The following is a 23019-nucleotide window of genomic DNA, read 5'->3' as shown; positions in this document are numbered from 1 at the left end:
AGAAGAGAAACGCTTTTTGATTAGACTCATTAAACAACAAACTAATTTAAATAATATTTTTTAATTAAAGCGCGTTAAAATCTATGGTTTAGTGTCCGCAAATTTATTCTCATTGCCGACCAATGGCCAGTGTTCCCTCTTTACAGATTACACTATCACCTCTGGGTAATAAATTATTTTATTGAGTGAATAATTTTCCTTTAATTTGCTCCAAGGTGCTCTTAAGAGAGAAAATGTAAGGGGAGGTGGTATCTAGTCTTATACCGAGATGTCTGCACTACTCTAATTTTGTTTCAGTTCTGCCTCTACTTTAAACAGACGTCATGATGCAAACACGGGCTTATTTTCTTAAAAGTTTGCGGTACTTTTGGTCGCGACGTCTACTCGGATTAAAAAGATAAAATTAAATTATTTTGTTTACTTTTTCGCTTGAAAAAGGATTACTTTTTAATAATTTTAATATTTGCCTTAAAATTCTAGTGACTGAGAATGTACAAGTAACGCCATTTTTCTTTCTTAAGAAAGGAAGGTAAAGCTTCGAGTTCCTTGCAGCAAAAATTTTTGAAACCCTCACTTTGTTCAAATTTCAATTCAAATTGTAATGTGGGGTACAACTGCAGTAGGCAATGTAATAAATTTATAATACATTTTATAATGTATACACAAAAATAATAATTATAATATATACCTGATGTTGTTTATTTAATATCATAGTTTTCAGTCTACTGTTTAATTCTGCTCTTTCTGGAAAATTTTGATTATTCTTTTTATCATTCCACATTTGTGAATGTTGCGCATTTTGATGTTGTTCATTAGGCCATGGCTCAGGTGGATTCTGATTGTGCGTATTGTGAGGATGAGGCTGTGCAGTTGACCATATATCATGTTGTTGTCTGGCATTTGACCACAGTTCTTGTTGGTGTTGGTGCTGCTGCTGCTGTTGTTGTTGCTGATGTTGCTGTTGCTGTTGGTGTTGTTGCTGTTGATGTTGTTGCTGTTGATGCTGCTGATCTTGTTGATCATTCTGTTCAATGGTATTCTGTGTTGGGTTCCATGTTTGTTGATTGCTGGTTCCTGTACTATTAGCCATATTACTCCTACTTTTTGACCACATTTCATTTGTTTGCATTGAATGTTTCTGTAAATCTTTGTGCTCATCTCTCATTTGACTATTTTCTAACCAAATTTCCGATTGTTTCATTTCTTTTTTATTATTACTATTTGATGACCATTCAGTATTACATTTTTTGCTAACATAACTTTTATTTTGTTGCCATATATGTTCTGGATTCATATTTATTTGTTGCCTTTCATTAACACCAGTTGGTGGCCAGTCTTTATTTTGTGAATTTTGCTGGATTTCATTGTTTGTTTGTTGATTGTCTTCACTTGTATTATTACTATTTGTCCAGACATCTTGTTGTATTGGTTTAGACTCCCCTAAAGTTCCACGATTTGTGGTATTTTCTTCCCCTGGATACCTGCAAATAGTTCAATATTTGTATTTTCAAAAAATCTGGTAACAATGATATAACTTTTGTTTATATCTAATATAGTAAAAAATTAAATTTAAAATATTAGCATCGCCTCTTCAGATGTTAATTCATTTAAAATATCGATGAAACCACAAATGAGATTAGAAAAAGTGTTTTCTTATAAAAGCTATTGTTTATTTTCTTAATATCATTATTTTGTCTACTTGTACATTCATTTCGCGAAGATTTTCTTCTATTCATTTTGTGATCGGTAACCACATCATTAATGCCTTTAATTATACATTAATTCAAAATAAAAAATAATGCTAAAGCGTGATTTAAACAGCGCTCGATTTTTGAAACTCTGACATTGTTGTTTTTAGGATGACAATGTTTTTATCAATTAACGCACCAATCATTATCATTGAGTGCCTTATTGTCTGTTTCGCCATGGAGCAATGTTAGACAGAGCAAGACGTAGAAGAAATTATGCATCAGCGACGTCTTGCGGTTTAGACGCCATAATGAAGCACGCAAGGCTTAAAAAAAAAGATCATGGAAACGTCAGAGAGTAAATGAAAATGAAATTCGTCGAGTTATCGACAAAAATCTCAACACAAGTTTGTGAGATAGTCGTCGTGAATCTCATGAAGAGGGCTCTAGCATTGCCAACAAGGTTGATAGATGCCCGATATAATTTTATAAGCCTTAAATTGAAACAGTTTTACTGAACTTATTTATGTCCTATTTATTTATTTTGGTAATATTTTAGATATTAAAACTGACATTTTTTCACAACTCTTTTTTTCTTAAAACATTGGCATTTTTGTGATGTTTTAATTTAAAAAAAAAAAAAATTGGTTGAGCCAAAATAATATTACGGTAATGTATTTCTCTCTCAAAAAAAGTAAAAATTCAAATCTACCTTTAAATTTCAAGTTTTCTATTCTCATTTCTGAGTCTTAACTCATTCTCTATATGTTATCTTATGAAATTAAATGTTAATAAAAAAAATCTCAGAATGAATTCTTTAATATTTTTTAAATACAAACATACCCACTAGAGTTGTGTAAACTCTGTGCTGATTGGGGAGGCATTTGAAGTGGGTACCCAGGCATCGCGTTTCCCTGGTTGCTAGGGGTAGTTGGTGTTGGCGGGTTTGTATATTTTCCTTCATTATTTTCTAATTGAGCTGATCCACATCTACTTGTGGGCGTGGTGGAAGTCGGCGGTGCCATCACATCCTGTACATAACAAGTACATAAAATAATAGTTCTAGTTAACATTCGTGCGTAAACATAAAAGTAATTGGTTGATTCATAATTTTACTATTTATTCTTGTCTAATTGAATAGTGTAATTCAAATTAAAATTCTCTTGGTAATTACAAAACTTACCGAATTAGAATGTGTAGTATAGGTACTTCCATTAATAAATTCGGATGGTCTTGGCGATTGTTCCACATATTCCATATTACCATTCAAGGTTGGAGTGCTTCTAGACGTACCGTTGTGAAGGCTGTGGGGAGATGGTTGCGGTTGTTGGGATGTACTGTTGTATCCGGTCCCATTCGTATGCATAAATGGGCTTTGTTGATATCCTACAACTATTTATTAAATTAAATAATATTCCAATAAAATTGGGATTCATATTGTTTTTTAAAAATCCAAAGAATTTACCTGGAGTTGGTTGGGGATAGCTAGCCACAGCGTATTGAGTTGGATACCTTAGCTCATCGATTTGATGAGTCGGTAATTGCTGGATAAACTGACCTTGAGGAGTCCACGTTCCTTTTGGTAAAAGGTATGGTTAGTACAAAAATATACGATAAATAAAGTACATTTGTTATATAAAAAGAAATGAACAGTGCTCAAGGTTGCAGTGGTGAGATGGCCTGAAGTGCTGATAGGAATTATCGTCAAACGGTTGCATGTCCTGCAAGCCTGCAATGGGGGAGGGGCGATAAGAATGATGCCAAGATGGGTGCTAGAAGTGATTTCACTCTTTGTGATTGGGGAGGCATTGAAAGGCTGGATACTTTAGAATGAGGATAGCTTCCAGTACTCGGCGCTATAAAGTTTAGTGACTACGTTCTCTAGAGAAGAATAATGGAACTTACTACTCAAGATGATTCCAGGTAGGAGGGAACTGGCCAGAAGCTAAAGCTAAAGGTTTGAAGAAAGGGAAATCTCTAGCTAAAGGAAATATGGTCTCTATTTTCCAAAGTGAGGTCTTGGACTCAATGGAGGTATGGCAGGGCGACTGTAAATAGATGACCATCTGTTCGAATAGACATGCTGTGCTCAAGGCTTAAGCAAATTAGTGCGTAAGAGAAGATACGAGATACTTCGCCCAATACTTCTGTATTCCTGGACTTGCTGGAATAGAGTGCAATGAGATCTGTCATGATGGCGGTCATCTATACTGTCTATTGTCTTGAATCAGCGAATTTTGTGACCAACAGATTAAGAAGTGGAAGATGAAGGTTTTAGAGAAATATTTACGAGTCTTGATGGGTGTTTTCCGTCAAAAATCTTTATAAGAGCGGTAAGATTGGGAAGTATCAGGTTGATTCTCTCCCTGAGTAGAATGTGATAAAGAATTTTGGTGCTATCGCTAACTGGGCACGCTTAGATGGCCAGCAGTTTGTACAAGACGACAGAGTGCAAGATTTGTAGCAATATTAAGCCCGTTATGCTACCACTAGGTATAGTAGCTTTAAAGGGCAAGGTTACAACACCAAGGGAATGTTTAGAAGATTCGGAGCTCGAGGATTGGCTAACTGAACGGAAGGTTACACACCTGGGAAAGGACCTTTACGATTTTTTTGATTTTGTAAAGAGATATAAGGAGATAACAGTTTCATTAGGCGCAGGATAACTCGCTTCAGCAACCCTCAGAATAATAATTATTAATTAGTGAAAATAAATGTACCATTTGGATCAGAAGATGGCGGCCAAACAGAATTTGGAAACCTAGGATCTCTCAGAGGAGGAGCAAAACTACTGTCCATTGTAGGTTGAGCTGTACCCGTGTACAATGGTACTGCTGATCCAGCCTGAAACATCAATATTTTATCTCTTTAATAATGGAGTATCTTTCTGAAAATTGCAAAAAAGGAAAAGATTTCTGGGCGGGGCTAAACTGTTAGCTTTCCGATATTGTGTGTACACAGAAGAAAAATATTTTTTACGAAATGTGTTTGCACCGATAATCTTAAATCATAAAATTAATGATTTCTTGAGTCGTATAAGTTCACCCTAAGTTTAACGATAAATACAAAAAAATAGAAGTTAGTTAACAGTAAGTAAATCTCTTTAAATAATACAAATACAAAATTTTCAAAATTTAACCTTAAAACCGATTAATTTAGCACCCAATATTTCAGTAATTTATCAGTCTGTAATGCAGCTCACGTATTGGTTGGATAATGCATTGCAATCAATTATATATTCTTAATACCCTACAAATTACTTAGCCAATACATTTGGCGTTTATTGATTTGTGGTTGAATCAACCTAATTCACTTGTTTAATTCGATTGTTAACTCTCAAATATATAACAATCAGAATCGCATTTATCTATTTATAGGAAATTCAATTGAAAACCTTTAATATGAATGCTATGAAAATTAATAATTTAAATTTTTCTTTTAAGAGTGAATAAAAATTGCATTTTTTCTTTTTGGAAAATAAAAATAAATCTGATACTTACAATGGACTGAATAGGCGGCTGGGACACCTGGGCTGCAGTCTCCATCTTGGTATCTCCTCTCACCGCCGCCTATAATTAGATGACAGAATTTATAGGATTGGATGAATATTTTAGGTTATAAGGTTTGATGCCATCTTATCTACGTATTTTCCAAGTAAAATGTTAGTTAAATAGACTGCACAAAAATCTACAATAAATTCTCACTTCTTGAAGAAGTTTGGAGTGTTCGGAACAAAAATTGCCTCAATGCCACTGGATGAATCATTTTAGGAAATTACCTTAAAGTTTGAGCCTATGAAATATTTTTTGCTTCCAGAAATCTCTTTAGAAAGAGATCTAAAGAAATATAAAGCTACCTGAACCCATCTTGACTAGCTACGTTTTTTGAATATTAACAGGAACGTAAAAAATTGCTTCATATAATTTAAAAAATGAAAGAAAGTAAATATTTTACAGCGTAAGAACGACTTTAAAAAAAAAAAAAATATCATTTAGGCCTCCATTTAATTCCCAAAAGGATCTAAAAATGCCGAAAACCGTTATGAGCAATTTATGATGCGCTAACGTCGACTGATACATACTAGGCAGAGAACTCTTTTGTGAACCAGGCTCTGGCAGCGTGTTCGCGAGTAGAAGCGCACCAAGCTTCACTTGGGACGTCTACGAAGGACCTTCCCTGGTGAAGGTACGCGCTGACAAGACGATGAAAGTGGAAGAGGAAAGAAAAGATAAAAAAAAAAAAACGTCTCCATGGATGGTTCTAGGCTCAAATCCAGCATTTGGAGTCAGACGCCACAACAAAGTGGCACCCAAGCAGGGTACAAACAGGCTACAGCACGACGTTTAGATTCGCAGCGGGATTACACCATGTCCAGTCATTCCAGAGCCCGTCGCCTGTTATGATCGCGGAGTTTTACTATATTTTGACAAAGAAAACTTAATTCTTGGACCTTTAAGGCTACTAAATGAAATATCTACTTTGAAATTTCTGCAGTATTCCATTTCTAAATTACAGTAGGCCTACAGATTAACCCATCTCAGTTTAATTTCTTCAAATAACATTTTTTGTTCTATATGATTGATAGTGTGTACTACCGGTACTTCTAAAAACAGGAAATCAAGATGAAATCAATACTCCTTTACGTATTGAATTGGAAAAAAATAGATAAACATAGCGATCTATTATTTACAGCGAAAGTACTGCAAGCAAATACGTAACAAAACCAACTAGAATAACATAAATTTTTTGTTGGAAAATAGTAAACACTGGAGATGAGAGTGGGTAACGAGAATATATTGGGTTAGGCGGAAAGGAAAGGAAAAGATGAATGCTGAAATTGGTTGGCACTACTGAACATAGAACGACCACAGCTCCTGGCTGTAAAGAAAGAATACCTAGTAGGTTTGCTCAAAGGTTTTTGCCCTCGATTGTCACCAATTTCCTTCCTGAAAATATCATCCTGTTTCACCTAACGACGCGACTGACCTTAAGATGAAAAATGGATATTTCAAAGGATGGATAATATTTCGTGAACGGTCATTTTCATCGCTATATCTATCGAGCAGTTACCTTGAATGTTTTTTCGAAAATTAACTCATATTTTTCTTGTATTAATTTTTTTTACATTACTATAATAATTTTGTTTACTTGATTACTCTTGTTTAAATTTTAGTTTTACTTAAATCCGACTGAATTTTACTTTGTGGCATATCATCAAAACTTGTTTTAAGCGCTTAGAATTTTAATTTATACACTCTTTCTATTTGTGAACATTTTGTTTTTCGAAATTATTATTACAAAAACTATTTCTTACGAATAATAATGTGCACAGATTTAAGGAAACAAAATAAGACTGATTTTTTTAAAAAACTAGAACAACATTTCTGTGTTCTCCCAAATTTGGAATTCTAACAAAGCTGCTGATTTCCCTTTATTTTATATAGATGCAGAAAGCGTTTTACACTTAACTGAAAGAGAATTTTAAAGGGGGTGCTTAAAGTTGTCCTTAAGTAGTAAGTACCACTCAAAATAGCAATTCTCTTGGTCAAAAATTTATTCTAACAAAAAGTGTAGAACAGGGGTGTCAAACTCAAAAGCTAACTTGGGCCAAATAAACAATGCTTAACTTTAGGTGGGCCGCACAAAAAATCAATGTTCATAGAAAAAAATATTTTTATTTTTAACGTATGTACAAGTACAATTACGTCTTATTAGGTAAGGTGTATCAGCTGATGCGTAGCAGTTTCCCGTTGATAGCTTAATGTGTGAAACGGACTCCATTTCAGCCAATTAGAATTTTACATTTTCGCGTGTACAATTTAAAATGATCCGTATAGTTTATAAATAAAGTGTATTATAATTTTATATACTGGTTTCGTTTCTAATTCACATTTCTATTTTATTTTTACTTTGAGTCGGATATATTGACTGGGCCGCAAAAATGTTCATCGCGGGCCGCGAGTTTGACACCCCTAGTGTAGAACATTTTGGGTAAATGATTATGTAAAATTAAACTGTTTTTAACTGTTAACTGTTAAAATGTAACTATTTTTCGAGAAATAATGAAAATTCGCTGATTCCCATAATAAAATCAGTATTCCGATATGCTATATAAGTACTAAATTCTTTTAAGATTTTTGATGTCGGAAGGAAGTTGATTTTTTTTAAAGTGTTTCGGTGTAAGAGCCGGTTTATAGTGTAGGTACCCGCGGCTCTTTTATCCAAATTTTTTGGCTCTTCAGCCTGTCCAAAATAAATTGTATATTTCAATTTTATTGAAATAAATGAAAAATTTCATTTATTAAAGTAAACATATTTTCTCAAACAGAATTTTAAATGTGATAGGTTTGAAATTGAATAGAATTATATTAAAATACAGTACGTAATTATAAAAGATTGCCGCCATTTTCATTCAAACACAGGTTTAGTTGTTATTTATTCGTTTATTTACTTTGCAATATGTGAAAATAATTATATAAAATTGTCAAAGTTGGATGTTTTTCAACGTTACGCTTTTTCGTGCAGTTTTTGACGATCAACCCTTATACGAGGGTCGTTTGAAAAGTCCGTGCAAAAATAAAAACTACTTAATTTTTTGGGGTAAACCTTTTTTATTTTTCAACATAGTCTCCTTTTAGGCTTATACACTTCGTCCAACGCTGCTCTAGTTTGTTGATCCCTTCCGCATAATAGGATTTGTCCAAGTCTGAAAAATAGCCATTCGTTTCTGCAATCACCTCCTCGTTTGAATAAAATCTTTTTCCCGCCAGCCATTTCTTCATATTGGGGAGCAAATAGTAGTCCGAGGGAGCCAAGTCTGGAGAATAGGGGGGATGTGAAACGAGTTGGAACCCTATTTCCATTAATTTTGCGACCACAACTGCTGAGGTGTGAGCTGGTGCGTTGTCGTGATGGAAAAGGACTTTTTTGTGGGCTAATCGTGGGTGTTTTTCTTGCAGCTCGGTTTTCAAACGGTCCAATAACGATGAATAATATGCACCTGTAATAGTTTTACCCTTTTCCAGATAGTCGATGAGGATTATTCCTTGCGAATCCCAAAAGACAGTCGCCATAATCTTTCCGGCCGAAGGAACGGTCTTCGCCTTTTTTGGCGCAGATTCCCTTTTTGTAACCCATTGTTTAGATTGTTCTTTGGTCTCAGGAGTGTAGTGATGTATCCATGTTTCATCCACAGTGACGAAACGACGCTTAAAGTCCTGCGGATTCTTCTGGAACAGCTGCAAACCGTCCTTGCAACACTTCACACGATTTCGTTTTTGGTCAAGCGTGAGCAATCGCGGCACCCATCTTGCGGATAGCTTTGTCCTGGCCAAATGTTGATGCAAAATATTATGTACCCGTTCATTCGAGATGCCCACAGCACTAGCAATCTCACGCACCTTCACTCTTCTGTCATCCTTCACCATATCATGGATTTTATCAATGATTTCTGGAGTAGTAACCTCAACAGGGCGTCCAGAACGTTCAGCGTCACTTGTGCCCATATGGCCACTCCGAAAATTTTGAAACCACTTATAAACTGTTCTAATCGAAGGTGCAGAGTCACCATAATGTTTATCAATCTTCTCTTTAATCTCCTGAGACGTTTTGCCTTTCATAAAGTAGTGTTTAATCAACACACGAAATTCTTTTTTGTCCATTTTTTGAAAATCACTCGACTTCCTCGATTCAAACGAATGCCAAACACAAAGAAATAGACCGATCTGGCTGAAACTTGGTGTGTGTTCTTCCAAGAGATGCTACTAACTAAACATAACCTCGATACGCGCCAGTGGTGCTATCTCTCTCACTTTGCACGGACTTTTCAAACGACCCTCGCACAACTGTCCTACGGGACAGTTTTAAAACATTTAAATGTTATTGAATATCATAAAATAATAAATTTGTTAATACAAATGATCTACAGAGTTTGTTTACACTATCATCCTTGCGACTCTTGGTAAGATTTATTAAAATTATTTAAGGAGAAATGGCTCTTTACTTAAAATAGGTTACCGACCCCTGGTCTAGGTGATGTTAGAAACAATCGAAACTGTTTAAAAATTCCGAGCGTACAAAGATTATATTTCGAGAATTTGGTGTAATAAAAAATTCGTTCAACTACTTCCATTCAAATTTTTTTTCCTTTCAATCAATTTCAAAAATTAGACATCTTAGATTAAATAAATAAATAAATAAATCTACACGTGCACACATAATAAACAATACGGCAAATACCGGCCGTACCACACATAAAGCTGGGGCTATACAGAGAGAGCTAAAAGGAAGATAAGGCTGTCTGTCAGAACGTTTGATCTGTGTCCTAACATGTTCAAGGGCAAACTCCGCACCTACATTTACAGAAACGGTTTCTCTTTGGTAATAACTTCCGTTTATAGTGTGGTAGATAACCTACTAAATGGTTTATTCACTCTCTTATTATTGATTTTCGTAATTAATATAAAGGGCAGAATAATAACCAGATATTTTTGTTTCATGAAGAATAAATTAATTTCTTTCTGTTCGTTTTTGACGAAAAATTCTGAATCAAAGTTGAAAGAAAAAAAAAACAAACTAATTTTTGTAGAGTGTATTAGAAGGGAGAACAGCAGGGGTATCTGGTGTGCCTGCTTTGTGGCCCCCCCGGAGTTCAGGGGGTGGAGGACGGATCAATACTATATGTAAGATTAGCAGAAAAAGACACTTTTCATAAAGCCACTCTACTCTTATAAAATTTTATAAAATACAGGAATTAGATAGCCAAATATATGTAACTGCCTTTGTTTGCTTCTTCTTATTTTAAATTCATCTACACTGCCGGTCAAAAGTTTAGGACCACCTCAATTTTTTGAGAATATTCGATATATTTTGGAATAAATAACACAAACTAACATTGTTTTTCAACAATGAAGCTTTAATATATGTTAACAGAAGTACACAGTTCAATATACGAAGGGCACTATTTATATTTTGAGCCTAATAATAAAAAAAAACCAGTAATTTGTCATTGAAAATGACTTTATTGTTTTTCAAAATATTCTCCTTTATGATCTATACTCGTACACTTCTGCATGCGTTCGAACCACTTGTCAAAGCATTTTTTCATTCCGCTTGAGACACCTGGTTTTTGAATGCATCAACAGCTTCTTCTACCGACGAAAATCGTTGTCCACGTAATTTATGCTTGACGTTCGGAAAATAAAAGAAGTCATTTGGTGCCAAATCAGGACTGAACGGCGGATGACCCATTAATTCGATTTTTTGAGTGCTCAAATAGTCGGTTGTTAGACGAGATGTGTGACAGCTGGCATTGTCTTGATGAAGAATGATCCGACGGCGCTTGTTTGTTTTCCTTATTTCATTGAAGACTTCCGGCAAACAAATGGTTGTGTACCATTCAGAATTGACTGTTCTACGTTCCTCTAAAGCAGTGGTTCTCAACCTTTCTAATGGCGTGACCCCGCAATACAGTTCCTCATGTTGCGGTGACCCCAAACCAAAAAATAATTTTGGTGGCTACATCATAACTGTAATTTTGCTAGAGTTATGATTCGGAATGTAAATACCTGATATGCATTATGTATTCTCATTGCTACAAATCAAACATAATTTAAACGTAGTGATTGATCACAAAAATAATATTTAAATTATATATTGAGAAATATTTATTACTAATTCCAATAAATAACATTAACGGCCATGACGGCGTGCGTTCCAGCTGAATAGCGCTGCGCAGACGGTAGCGCGGCTTCTCAGCGGCTAAAGCCATCGGAAATATGTATTTTCCGATGGCTTTAGGCGACCCCTGTGTTTTGGTCGTTCGACCCCCGCCGGGGTCGCGACCGACAGGTTGAGAACCGCTGCTCTAAAGGCACTGTTGCCACATGACCAGTTTTTCCGAAAAAACTGGCGACCGTTTGTTTCGAAGTGCTTCGAGCGCGAACAACTTTTGTTGGATTTGGTTCATCTTGAAACACCCATACAGTCGACTGCTGTCTAGTTTCCGGCTCATACGCATATATCCATGATTCGTCGTCACCTGTTACAATCTTATACACGTCTTTTGAAGCACCGCCATTGTACGTACGCCTACCGTAAGTGTAATTAGGGTTTTGAGTGATTAAAACTTATTAATTAATATAAATAACAGGTGGTCTTAAACTTTTGAACGGCAGTGTATGTACAAGTTAGTTATATATATATATGTACTTACAGAATGGTCGGGAATGGTTGATGCCATCATGTTAGTTTCTACTGCACCATTAAGCTGTAGATTCGAACTTGGTGCAGGACTTCGAGACGACTGAACTTTTCTGTAGTTCTGTAAAATAAAAGAAGAGAAATATTTAGTTGAAACTGTAAGATTCGTTTAAAAAATTAAAATCCCACGGAATTCAAAGTGGAATGGCGAACTTAAACCTATGTTTCTTCAATTCAAAATAAGTATGCAGAATAGTAATAAATGAACTTGAAACTATGCCCATTAGAAGAAATACATCATCATTGATAAAATTAAATAATAATAAAAATATACGATATCTTTCAACGAAGAAGCTCCGGGATATCTTAAGAAGGCTGATTCCAAGGATTGTCTTTTCTTTGGGTGAAGAGTTTAGATTTGGGGAGAGCAAGAGAATCAGGGTCCCATCCTTGTCCAGGAATCCCTTAACGATAATAATGAAAATAAGGCCCTTAAAGGAAATGTGAAGTTTGTACCTTCTATGTTCTTACTTACTTCTTTAAAGTTTAAGTACCTTTAAAGCTTTAAGTTAAAATGCTACATATTTATGCTTTATTTGTATACTATAACAACGTTCTATTCTCTTTATCTTTCCAAGATTAACTCCATAAACCGCAGAACCATCTGAATAGTAAAGTAAAGTAAGTAAAGTAAAGTAATCGCCTACTTTTACAGGCGGGGCTTAACGTCCAACTACCAATCAGGTGTCGTGGACGGAGGCGACTAGCAAACGTACTTTACTATTTTTCATTTAACCATTAAATAAAATCCAATGCCTAAGTCCGGGAATCGAACCCAGTACCACAACGCATATTAGCTTTGCAGGTCTCGCCTCTTAACCCGCTCGGCTACTGTGGCGCCTCCATCTGAATAGTTAACCATAGTTTGAAACAGTAACTATTGAGACTATAAAGTTCCGAGACAAAATCTTTTTGTTTCCGCCAATGTTTAACTAATAATTAATTAATTAAATGAATAAAATTGAATGTAAAACTAATTAGAGCAGAAAGAGTAGCTAATCGTGCTTAAAATAAAATACCAATAAATAAAATGAGAACAAATAGTTAAAAACAAAAATATATATAACGAAGATAAAACAAACATATAAATTGGTTTGGAAGGACGACCATTTGTGTATGGTACTTGGGTTGTTAGTGAAAGTCTAGACAACTCGGTTGTTGTTGTTGCTGTTGTTGTTGTTGTTGTTGTTTTCTTGTATAACAACATTAGTTACCATGTTCTCTTTCGGTTATTTATTTAATTAGAAGATATTTATCTTGTCAAACATTCTAAAGATGAAAAGATTAAATCCTTAATATTTCTTTCTTTTATAGTAGACAACAATGGTATATAAAACAGCCAGTTTTTCCCCGTGTATACATATGTATATATCATTATTAAGACTTTTAATTAATGTTAACTAAACTGAAAGCTTATATTTATATCAGCTTGCGGTAAATACTCGCTAATACAAAGCGATTTATTTAATGAGTTCAATGTTGTATTAAAGACTTGGGAAGATCTTAAGCTTTGTTAATATTTATGGAAGTCTGCCATTACTGGTTAATTATGTCTTCTAAACTAATATTTAACTGGAGCTCCCATAAGGAAGTGAGTGTTTTACTTACTTGCGAAAAAGCGAAAATAATCCAATATTGGTCAAATTAGCGTGGACTTTTCTTACCGTTTTTTTCTATAATTGAGAAAAGATCTTTCTATAAATTGAAAATGTGGAGGAAGATCTGAGAGTACCGGTCTGATGTTCTTTAACTGGATGATTCAACCTATGATGAAGGATGTAAATCCGAGAAGTGGTCCGAGAATAAGAACAAACATGCGTTAAAATGCAGGATAAAATCAAGACAGTCATCTAAATCTTCATCACGCCAGAAATAAATATAACGCCGCGAGAAATAGAAGGATGTAGAAAAAGTTATACACAGGAAATTACTGAAAATTGGAACCGCCTTTCAATACAATGGAATACAATCGGGAACAATTTGGAACTTTTGTGACTTTTTAAAAACACAACTCTCGAAACAGGTTACCTAAAATATATTAAATCCAGAATTCAAAAACGTTAAAAAATTTCTCTCAGTAAGTTTTTAGGATACAGTATGAATTTATTAAATCTCCTTACTACATTTAATTTGTTTCCATAATATTATTATGATTTTTCTCTTTTAAAAATATTTAAAACTTTTATGATTATAAACATCTCAAATAATTCACCTTCTCCAAATCTAAATTGGTGACTTTTGACTGCAGTTTACATATTGCCTCGGGCAGAGCTTTTGCAGCTGAATAATTATCTCAAATAATATTTCAAGATTACACGATAGAGATAAGATTCCCAATTTAACTTTATGATCAGAGTAAAAATAGGTTATCTACAATTTAAAACATGTAAAATAACATACCCATTTACGTTTTATATACAATTACGACGAATATAATATTAAAATGTGATTAATAAGAGGTTAGCTTCTTAAATTCATTACTATGAACAGATGAATACTTAGGGAGCTAAGGAATCGAGGCTAATTCAGTCCATTTCTTCTATTCTCTAGGATGACTTAGAGTTGTTCCTAAATTCTTCTATCCTTACCTATCTTCTGCACAGATTAACCATCAGTTTTTTATTTGAAAGACCAGTACGAAAAGAGATCGGAAGAAGGAATTCTTTGGAATGAACGCAAAGCGTATCTGTTTCTGAGAACCACTGTCTATTTTCGCTACAGTAACGATTATTACAAGTGTCTGCGTAAAGCAAGAAGAGTTGTGGACAACAATTCCAGGAGCTTTTTAAAATAACGGTGAGAACGGTGATGCTTCTCTCAGGAATTTAGAATGAGTGCGTTTTAAATAAAAGAGTAATTTATCGCCCAAATAAAGGATTCATTTGATTAGTACACTTTTAGCGATAGAAGGAAAAACAGGTTGAACCTGAAGTATTGATAATTGGGGGATCTTCATTGCAGGATATGAGCCGTTTATTTTGAAAGTGGCATAAGTCACTTTTTCAAAAAAATCGAGTTAATGGCAACACTAAATACAATTGAACGGCATCTTTTCATTTTTAAAAAATTTGCAATCAATAAGTTGAGAACTATTGAGATTTGTTCGAGAGAAGTGTTGGTAATTAACGGTATAACAAACATGTTTATTTTGAAAGTGGCGTAAGTCGCTGTACTCAGGAAATTAATTACGGGGCTTAGTGTGAAAGAAATAGAAACATGTGATAAGTGTGTGTGAAGTATTGTTTTGAATTATTTTCAGTATTTTTAAAAAAGTTGCGATCATGGGACTTATTTTTATAAGTGCGAAAGAATAGTGCAGTTTTGTAAATTATATTATAACCAAAAACTGATTTTAATTCTTCTCCTTTGGAGGAGCTCTGGTGAGAAGGGAGGGTCGAGCAGTTACAGAGCCCAAGTTAAACAAAGTAAATCACTGCCCTTTCAAAACATCACTTCAGTAAAATACGTCGGACAAAATTAATATATGTCAGTCGTTTTTCTAAACTATTTATTTTGAAAGTGGCTTAAGTCACTTTACCGTAATGAAAAATGGTGATTTTTTTAATGTTTATACGAAATTATTTATACTGAGAAAAATATCAGTATCATGAGATAACAAATACAAGTAAATCTTCTCGAAAGTTAGCATCCATATTTTTAAACATGTTAAAACGCAAACCCTTAAATATCTCTACTTAAAAACAAAGTGACTTATGCCACTTTCAAAATAAACGGCTCATATTCATTCAGTATAAGTCTGTCGCTAGTCGCTGCGTTATTGTCATTTAAGGGCACCGCAAATTTAAGGGTTCTGGAACTAATCCATAGTTTGGAGTAAAAAAAAAAAACACAACTAAATGGGCTGATAGGAAGATAATACTGAAACGGGATTGGGTGTTTTAGATACACGGCTGTTGGATTGTAAATAGTGCTTCTAAGCTTTAATAAATCATGATGTCGTATACAGCTTACAAAAACAAATAACAGAAACAAATTTCCCTAAAATATTGTCTGGATTGTGCACAAGCAATTTAGTACACTTTACTAATACCATAATATTTCATTTGTAATTGTAAAAAAATTAAAAATGGCCGCGATAAAATCAGCATCGCATGAAGCAAGAACAGACTAGTTTAACACTAGTTTTTCTAAGTTTTGTAAGTCAGAAGCGTAAAGTTGAAACCAAGGTTTTTCTCCAATATTTCTTATCGCTTAGTATACAGGTAAAAGCAGGAAACATAAATAAACTAAATCCAAACCCACTATCCGTAGCAAACTACGTAAACTGACAGTCGTAGAAAATCGAATAACAAAAATATAAAATATTTTCTAATAAGAATAATAATAGAAGCGTGCTTTCGGTATACGTAGTATACCTGGCTTTTTGTGAGCCAGATTTCTTGAAATATTAGTAGCTGGTTCTATTTAGTAAAATGCTCAATTTTCTTTTCATATTATCTTATTTCTTTTTTTTTTGTTAACATATTTTTACGGAAGATAATATTATTTATGGTACATTCATTTCAAAAAAAAGATAAATGTTTCAAAGAAACCAATTTTAAAGCCTCCTTATTTTTGTAAAACTGTTTGCTTTATTTGAATGAACACGGCGATATTTTCATCTCTATACCTCTCTCTTTCTTTCTCTTTCTATATTATATATGTATACAGGGTGAACCAGTAAGTATTGTCCATAGGCCCACTGTGTGAAGTACATCTAAAGTGGAGTTCAATGAGGTATTGACCAACTTCATATTTTCCACTGTTTTTGAGTGACGTCACTTTAATTTTTATTTCTAAAATCATGACTTTCTGAGATGTACTTCACACAGTGGGCCTATGGACAATACTTACTGGTTCACCCTGTATACATGTATGTATATATATGTATTGTATATAAAACAAACAGGAATAATATATTTATTTCATAGTTTAGGTTACCAACAGATATTGCTAGAGCATATAAACCGCAAGGTTCATTGCTCGAAAATAAAAAACTAGCAGTTGTTGAAACCAATCTGGCCTGGAAAAATTGGAGTTCGTCTCTTGTTACATACAAGAAATTGTTAGTAACTTAGAAAATACTCAAATCTTAACAAAGTACATGGAGATATGCATCTGTATGGCGAACGTTCGTCTATCTAAGTTCAACACTCAATTTCTGCTAATCCCTGAATACAATGTAAAATTACATTGTATTTGCGTAAATAATACAAAAATATATTGGTGCTAACGGTTTGTTGGCATAAAATTTCAGTTGACGTAACCCACAGAAAGTTTGTACAGCTCTTCTTGTTATTTAGCTCTATTTTTAGATAGAAGAGTTAAACCCTTTTTAGGGATAGTTCTACAAAAGAAAACAACCAGAAAACTAGGTTTAAAAATGTATTAAAATTATGCTCAACAACTAGTTTACAAAGACAATAGAGCACTACTTTTACATTAAAAACCTTATTTGATTTTGCTCATCCAACTAGTGTCGAAGATAGTTACAATTAAATGTTTTACTGAAAGGACACCAAAAATGTAGTTTTATTTAGAAGATGCATAATCTGTGCAAGCTCACTAGATAAAAAAAAAAATCTCAAAATATATATAAAATTGAAATACCAGGCTGTAACTTTAGTACAAATCCGTGTAGACCAAGATGAAGGAAAGCTTCAGGTGAGAGTATTGAAACAAAAGTTTTTCAAAATTAAAGTTTTTAGTGTAATATTTAGCACTAAACCGATAGAAAGAGTGTTTAGGCCAAAATAAACTGATTAATGTTCAATGTATACACTTCTATAATTATATCGTTGAAGGTTACATCTGTGTTTATTAAAATGAACGAACGATAAGATGCATTAGTTATTGCGTCCAAAAAAATTGTTATTATTTTTTTAATAATACACTGCTACTTAGTGTAATAGTATCTGTAGTTTATTGTACAGATTAGTTAGTTAGTTATTTATTGCAATTACACATACAGTGACTCCCATTAATATTGGGACACCTATTACAAAATGATTTAAAAGGAAAATGAAAACAACATACAAAAGTTTGGAATTTTTTTTTTTTTTAAATTACATTAGCAACATCTGTAGAAATTATATATAAGTATAAATCGATGAAATTCCAAACTGTTAGGTAGCACTTTTTGAAAAAGTGTAAAATAAGGCTCTCAAAAATATTGGGACACCAGAAGTGCTAGAGTTTAAATGTTCAATATTTAAAATCTCCTACTATTTAATAATTGGTTGGTAATAATTTAATAATTGCTTTTTGACTTACAATAGCCCTCTAACGATCAGGCATAGGTGAAACAAGTTTTTGGTTAATTCAGGTGGTGTTTTTTTCCCATTCTTCCAGGAAACATCGTTTTAATTCATTTTTGTTAGATACTACTCGTTTACTTAAAGCACTGGCTAAATATTGCCATAAATGTTCAATGGGATTAAGATCTGGTGACTGCGGAGAGGTTTGGAATACTTTTGGGCAATTGTATAACAGTCACTGACGAATCACCCAAGCCGTAGGTTTGGGGTCGTTATCTTGGTAGAATTTAGAAGACCCTAAAATACCAAATGTTTGGGCACTTTTTTCAAATTATATTTTAATATATTACTATAAACCATTTTGTGTATCATTCCATCAATAAACACTAATTTTCCAAATCCTGATGCGGACATCCAGCCCCAAACCATAACTGACCCACCTCCACCCGGAGGTGGAGCTTTAAAACCCTTTAAAGTTGGCTGTAAATTCTTCTTTTCGAGTTCAGCATTCGCTTTCCTCCAGCCCATAACCCTTCCATCTGATTGGAAAACATTAAATTTTGATTCATCGCTAGAGTATATCATTCCAAAAGTCACTATTTACATTGGAATATTTTTCGGCAAATTTCACTCTCTTAACACTATTTATCTTACTGACAAAAGGATTCTACCAGGCTACTCTACCATGATAGTCGAGTTTTCTTGGCACTCTCCGAACTGTTTCTGCTCCTTTTTTGCTCTCTGAACATGTCAAAAATTTCACATAGAAGTTTTGGAGCACTAAGTCGGTGATCTTTTTTAATTCTTTTAATATATAACGCTGCTCTCTCTCAGAGAGCAGTTGAGGACGGCCTTTTTGTGGGGTTGAAACAATTCTTTTTTCTTTTTGGTAACGCTGAATGATGTTCCACGCAGTAGATGTTTTAGGTCCGATCAGTTTTTCTGTCTCTCTAACACTTTTTATTGTCTTTGTGCAAAGAAATTATAATATTTCTTTGTTCAATCGTTGTATTTGTATTTTTGCGCGACATGTTACACCTGGCTTGATTTATATAAACTAATTTAATTATTAATTTCATATTGAATATATGCTTAAGGTATATATTTACAAATTGTATAAATATTCGGGCTAAACCTTGGACAAACTATAAATTATAATAGTGTCCCAATATTTATGAGAGGTAGAATTGCACTTATTATAATATATATATTTTTTAATCTACCAAAACATTTTTATTTACTTATTTAAATAGTTTTTATTTAATTAATAGTAATTATAAAATGAAATGAATTTATAAAAATTTGAATAAATGGGTGCCACTTTTAATTTTCGTCAATTTTTAACTTCTGTATGTACTGTCCCAATATTAATGGGAGTCACTGTATATATTTATTCTAAATATATTCTAATCTATTTATAAACCGAAGGTATCAAGTAAATTGTTTAGTGAACGATGCATTTCAGACCGAACAATTGAAAAGTAATAACGTAAAGGTGCTCTAAATAATTTCATTGAAATATTTAACGGAAATGTTACTTTCTTTGAACTACACTTTTAGAAAAATAATAAGCCCACAAACATTTCCCTTAAAATTTTATTATTTTAGAAGATTCTGAAGCTTTAAAGCACTTTCGCTGATTTATGATTAGAAGAAGATCGATGGAATATATGTGAATGGATTTTTAGATTAGGGTACAAAATAAACTAAACAATCTCTGCAAAGAAATAGCTCATTAATTTTAGTACGAGCAGAAGCCCTCAGAAGAAAAAGCGCCATTATTGGGTGCGGCAACTTACAGTAAACAACACAAACAATGAATTACACAAAAAAAACATATAAACTTTAAGTAATTGATAGTTAATGTTGCAGTATGGCACCTGAAGATAGAAAGATGTTATTAAAAAGCCATTTATATAATTGTATGTTCAATTATCTTTATCCCATAAAATTATTTAATATCGTTGAACGGTCGAAGGTTAAGGTTGAAGAGTGAATTTATTTCTAGAAACACAAATCTATAATTTTTAATGGGCTGTAAAAAAATCAAAAAAATGGACCATTTAATAAACCGGTAAATGAGGTAATTTAAATTAATTATAACCAATAAAAGTAAAGTAAATAAATGCCTATTCTTACTGGCGGGCTTTACTTCCAACTACCAAATTAGGTGTCGAGGACGGAGGTGGTCAGCAAAATTACTTCAATATAAATTTCTCCCTACAGCCAATAGATAAAATCCATGGTCTAGAATATAGTATATAAGAGAACAAATATCCATACGAGGGTCGTTTGAAAAGTCCATGCAAAGTCAGAGATAGCACCACTAGCGCGTATCGAGGTTATGTTTAGTTAGTAGCAACTCTTGGAAGAACACACACCAAGTTTCAGCCAGATTGGTCTATTTCTTTGTGTTTGGCATTCGTTTGAATCGAGGAAGTCGAGTGATTTTCAAAAAATGGACGAAAAAGAATTTCGTGTGTTGATTAAACACTACTTTATGAAAGGCAAAACGCCTCAGGAGACTAAAGAGAAGCTTGATAAACATTATGGTGACTCTGCACCTTCGATTAGAACAGTTTATAAGTGGTTTCAAAATTTTCGGAGTGGCCATATGGGCACAAGTGACGCTGAACGTTCTGGACGCCCTGTTGAGGTTACTACTCCAGAAATCATTGATAAAATCCATGATATGGTGATGGATGACAGAAGAGTGAAGGTGCGTGAGATTGCTAGTGCTGTGGGCATCTCGAATGAACGGGTACATAATATTTTGCATCAACATTTGGACATGACAAAGCTATCCGCAAGATGGGTGCCACGATTGCTCACGCTTGACCAAAAACGAAATCGTGTGAAGTGTTGCAAGGACGGTTTGCAGCTGTTCCAGAAGAATCCGCAGGACTTTAAGCGTCGTTTCGTCACTGTGGATGAAACATGGATACATCACTACACTCCTGAGACCAAAGAACAATCTGAACAATGGGTTACCAAGGGGGAATCTGCGCCAAAAAAGGCGAAGACCGTTCCTTCGGCCGGAAAGATTATGGCGACTGTCTTTTGGGATTCGCAAGGAATAATCCTCATCGACTATCTGGAAAAGGGTAAAACTATTACAGATGCATATTATTCATCGTTATTGGACCGTTTGAAAACCGAGCTGCAAGAAAAACGCCCACGATTGGCCCACAAAGAAGTCCTTTTCCATCACGACAACGCACCAGCTCACACCTCAGCAGTTGTGGTCGCAAAATTAATGGAAATAGGGTTCCAACTCGTTTCACATCCCCCCTATTCTCCAGACTTGGCTCCCTCGGACTACTATTTGTTCCCCAATATGAAGAAATGGCTGGCGGGAAAAAGATTTTATTCAAACGAGGAGTTTCAACTCTCAATATCTTTCCAATTTATGGATCTGTACTCAAGAAAACTATAGCACATAAATGAGTAAAGTGTAGTGTGTAAGAAAACAAAATTTCATATTGTTTACTGAGGGAGCCATAGCGGTCGCAATTTCACAGCAACCCATGACCCAAAAAAATTTCAACTCTCAAAATCTTGTTTTGGTGGATACAAAATCTTTGTCAAGTAAATTTATCTCAAAGCTTCTCCATCAACGCTAGTAATAGCAATTATAATTAGTTTGTAAGTTATTGTAATATAAATAAAATTAATTGGGATGTACATTATCATTATTTTTACAAAGAGTGTTATTAAACTGAAACATGAAGCTTTCAAGCCTATTATATTTCTCAAACGAAAAATTTAATTGAACGAAAAGGCCGTTTTTTTTTTTTTTTTATTGGAATATGATAACCAATTAATAAATGTCAATTTCACTTGATTTTCCGAACCATAATTATGGCTAAAATTATTATTTTCTATTTAAAACTAAAAAAAAAAAAAAATAAGCACAAACATATAAATCACAAGCTGGCCCATTATTTTCCAACACAATTCTGCTATAAATCAAAAAACAAAAAAATAAAATAAACGAAACGCCATTAAGTTAACGAGGTTTCTGTGTAAACTCGGCCGGCAAAGCGCAGAATTGCGTTGATATTCAAATTGAACCCTAATTTATGGCTGTTTTTCATGAATTTGTTTTTCCATTCCCGATGAAAATATTCTCTTTTTTCTTTTCTTTTTTTTTTTTTAATTCATGCAAATTTTTAAACTTCATATTTCATTGAATATTTATGGTAGGATTAAACGGATAAATTATGACCCAGAGAGAATTCAGAAAAAAGAAGAAATTGAAAATATCGCGATTATAATTATTGGACATTTCGATAATATAATAATTATTTGAATGGCGATATTAAGTGAAGAATATTGGACAACGTAGTTACAATGCGAACCAGTCGATTCTATGTGCTCAAAGTATTTCATTCTGTATTAGCATTCGAAAAATATTCCAACTATTTCCTGGACTGACTTTATTACTACATCCGGTTCAAGAAATAGCGACCTACCTCAGAGATATTACTACCACAGATAACAATGGATTTTCCTAATATATATAAAAGCTGCATTCATTGCATAAGAAAATAGTTATTCCAACGACAGTGCCGGAAAACGATGTTGATAAAAAGATAATGGGTTTTGGAAAGGGATTTTTTCCTGCGTCATGATGTTTAAATTTCCGCAGTCACCTACTTTTAGCATCTCTTTGTCCACTTAAACAACATTATTCGTATAAGCCAACCATTTAGAAATCACTTTAAGAAAAGTTACTAAAGACAAATTATTGACAGTTTCCTCAAACGAAAGATTGAAAAAAGGGGTACAAACAAACGTATATAATGTTTGTA

At 33.7% G+C, this 23019-nt stretch overlaps 1 protein-coding gene across 2 annotated transcripts in view; it reads right to left on the bottom strand.

Annotated features, from left to right (window-relative positions):
* Positions 1-23019, bottom strand: part of Tet (Ten-Eleven Translocation (TET) family protein) — a 220386-nt gene that overhangs the window by 9887 nt on the left and 187480 nt on the right. For both annotated transcript variants that reach the window (XM_074133399.1, XM_074133407.1), the window contains 7 exons: positions 11902-12009; positions 5189-5257; positions 4409-4532; positions 3154-3264; positions 2872-3080; positions 2532-2719; positions 689-1481 (listed from right to left, as the gene is read on the bottom strand). In XM_074133399.1, the coding sequence (XP_073989500.1) occupies positions 689-1481; positions 2532-2719; positions 2872-3080; positions 3154-3264; positions 4409-4532; positions 5189-5257; positions 11902-12009 (1602 nt within the window). The remainder of the gene's footprint in view (positions 1-688; positions 1482-2531; positions 2720-2871; positions 3081-3153; positions 3265-4408; positions 4533-5188; positions 5258-11901; positions 12010-23019) is intronic.

Source organism: Rhodnius prolixus, unplaced genomic scaffold, assembly GCF_049639745.1.
Source record: "Rhodnius prolixus isolate KJV_2025 unplaced genomic scaffold, Rpr scaffold_1, whole genome shotgun sequence".
In the NCBI taxonomy this organism is placed as follows: domain Eukaryota; kingdom Metazoa; phylum Arthropoda; class Insecta; order Hemiptera; family Reduviidae; genus Rhodnius; species Rhodnius prolixus.
The sequence above is the reverse complement of the archived record's forward strand: the minus strand, read 5'-3'. Positions and strand labels throughout refer to the sequence as shown.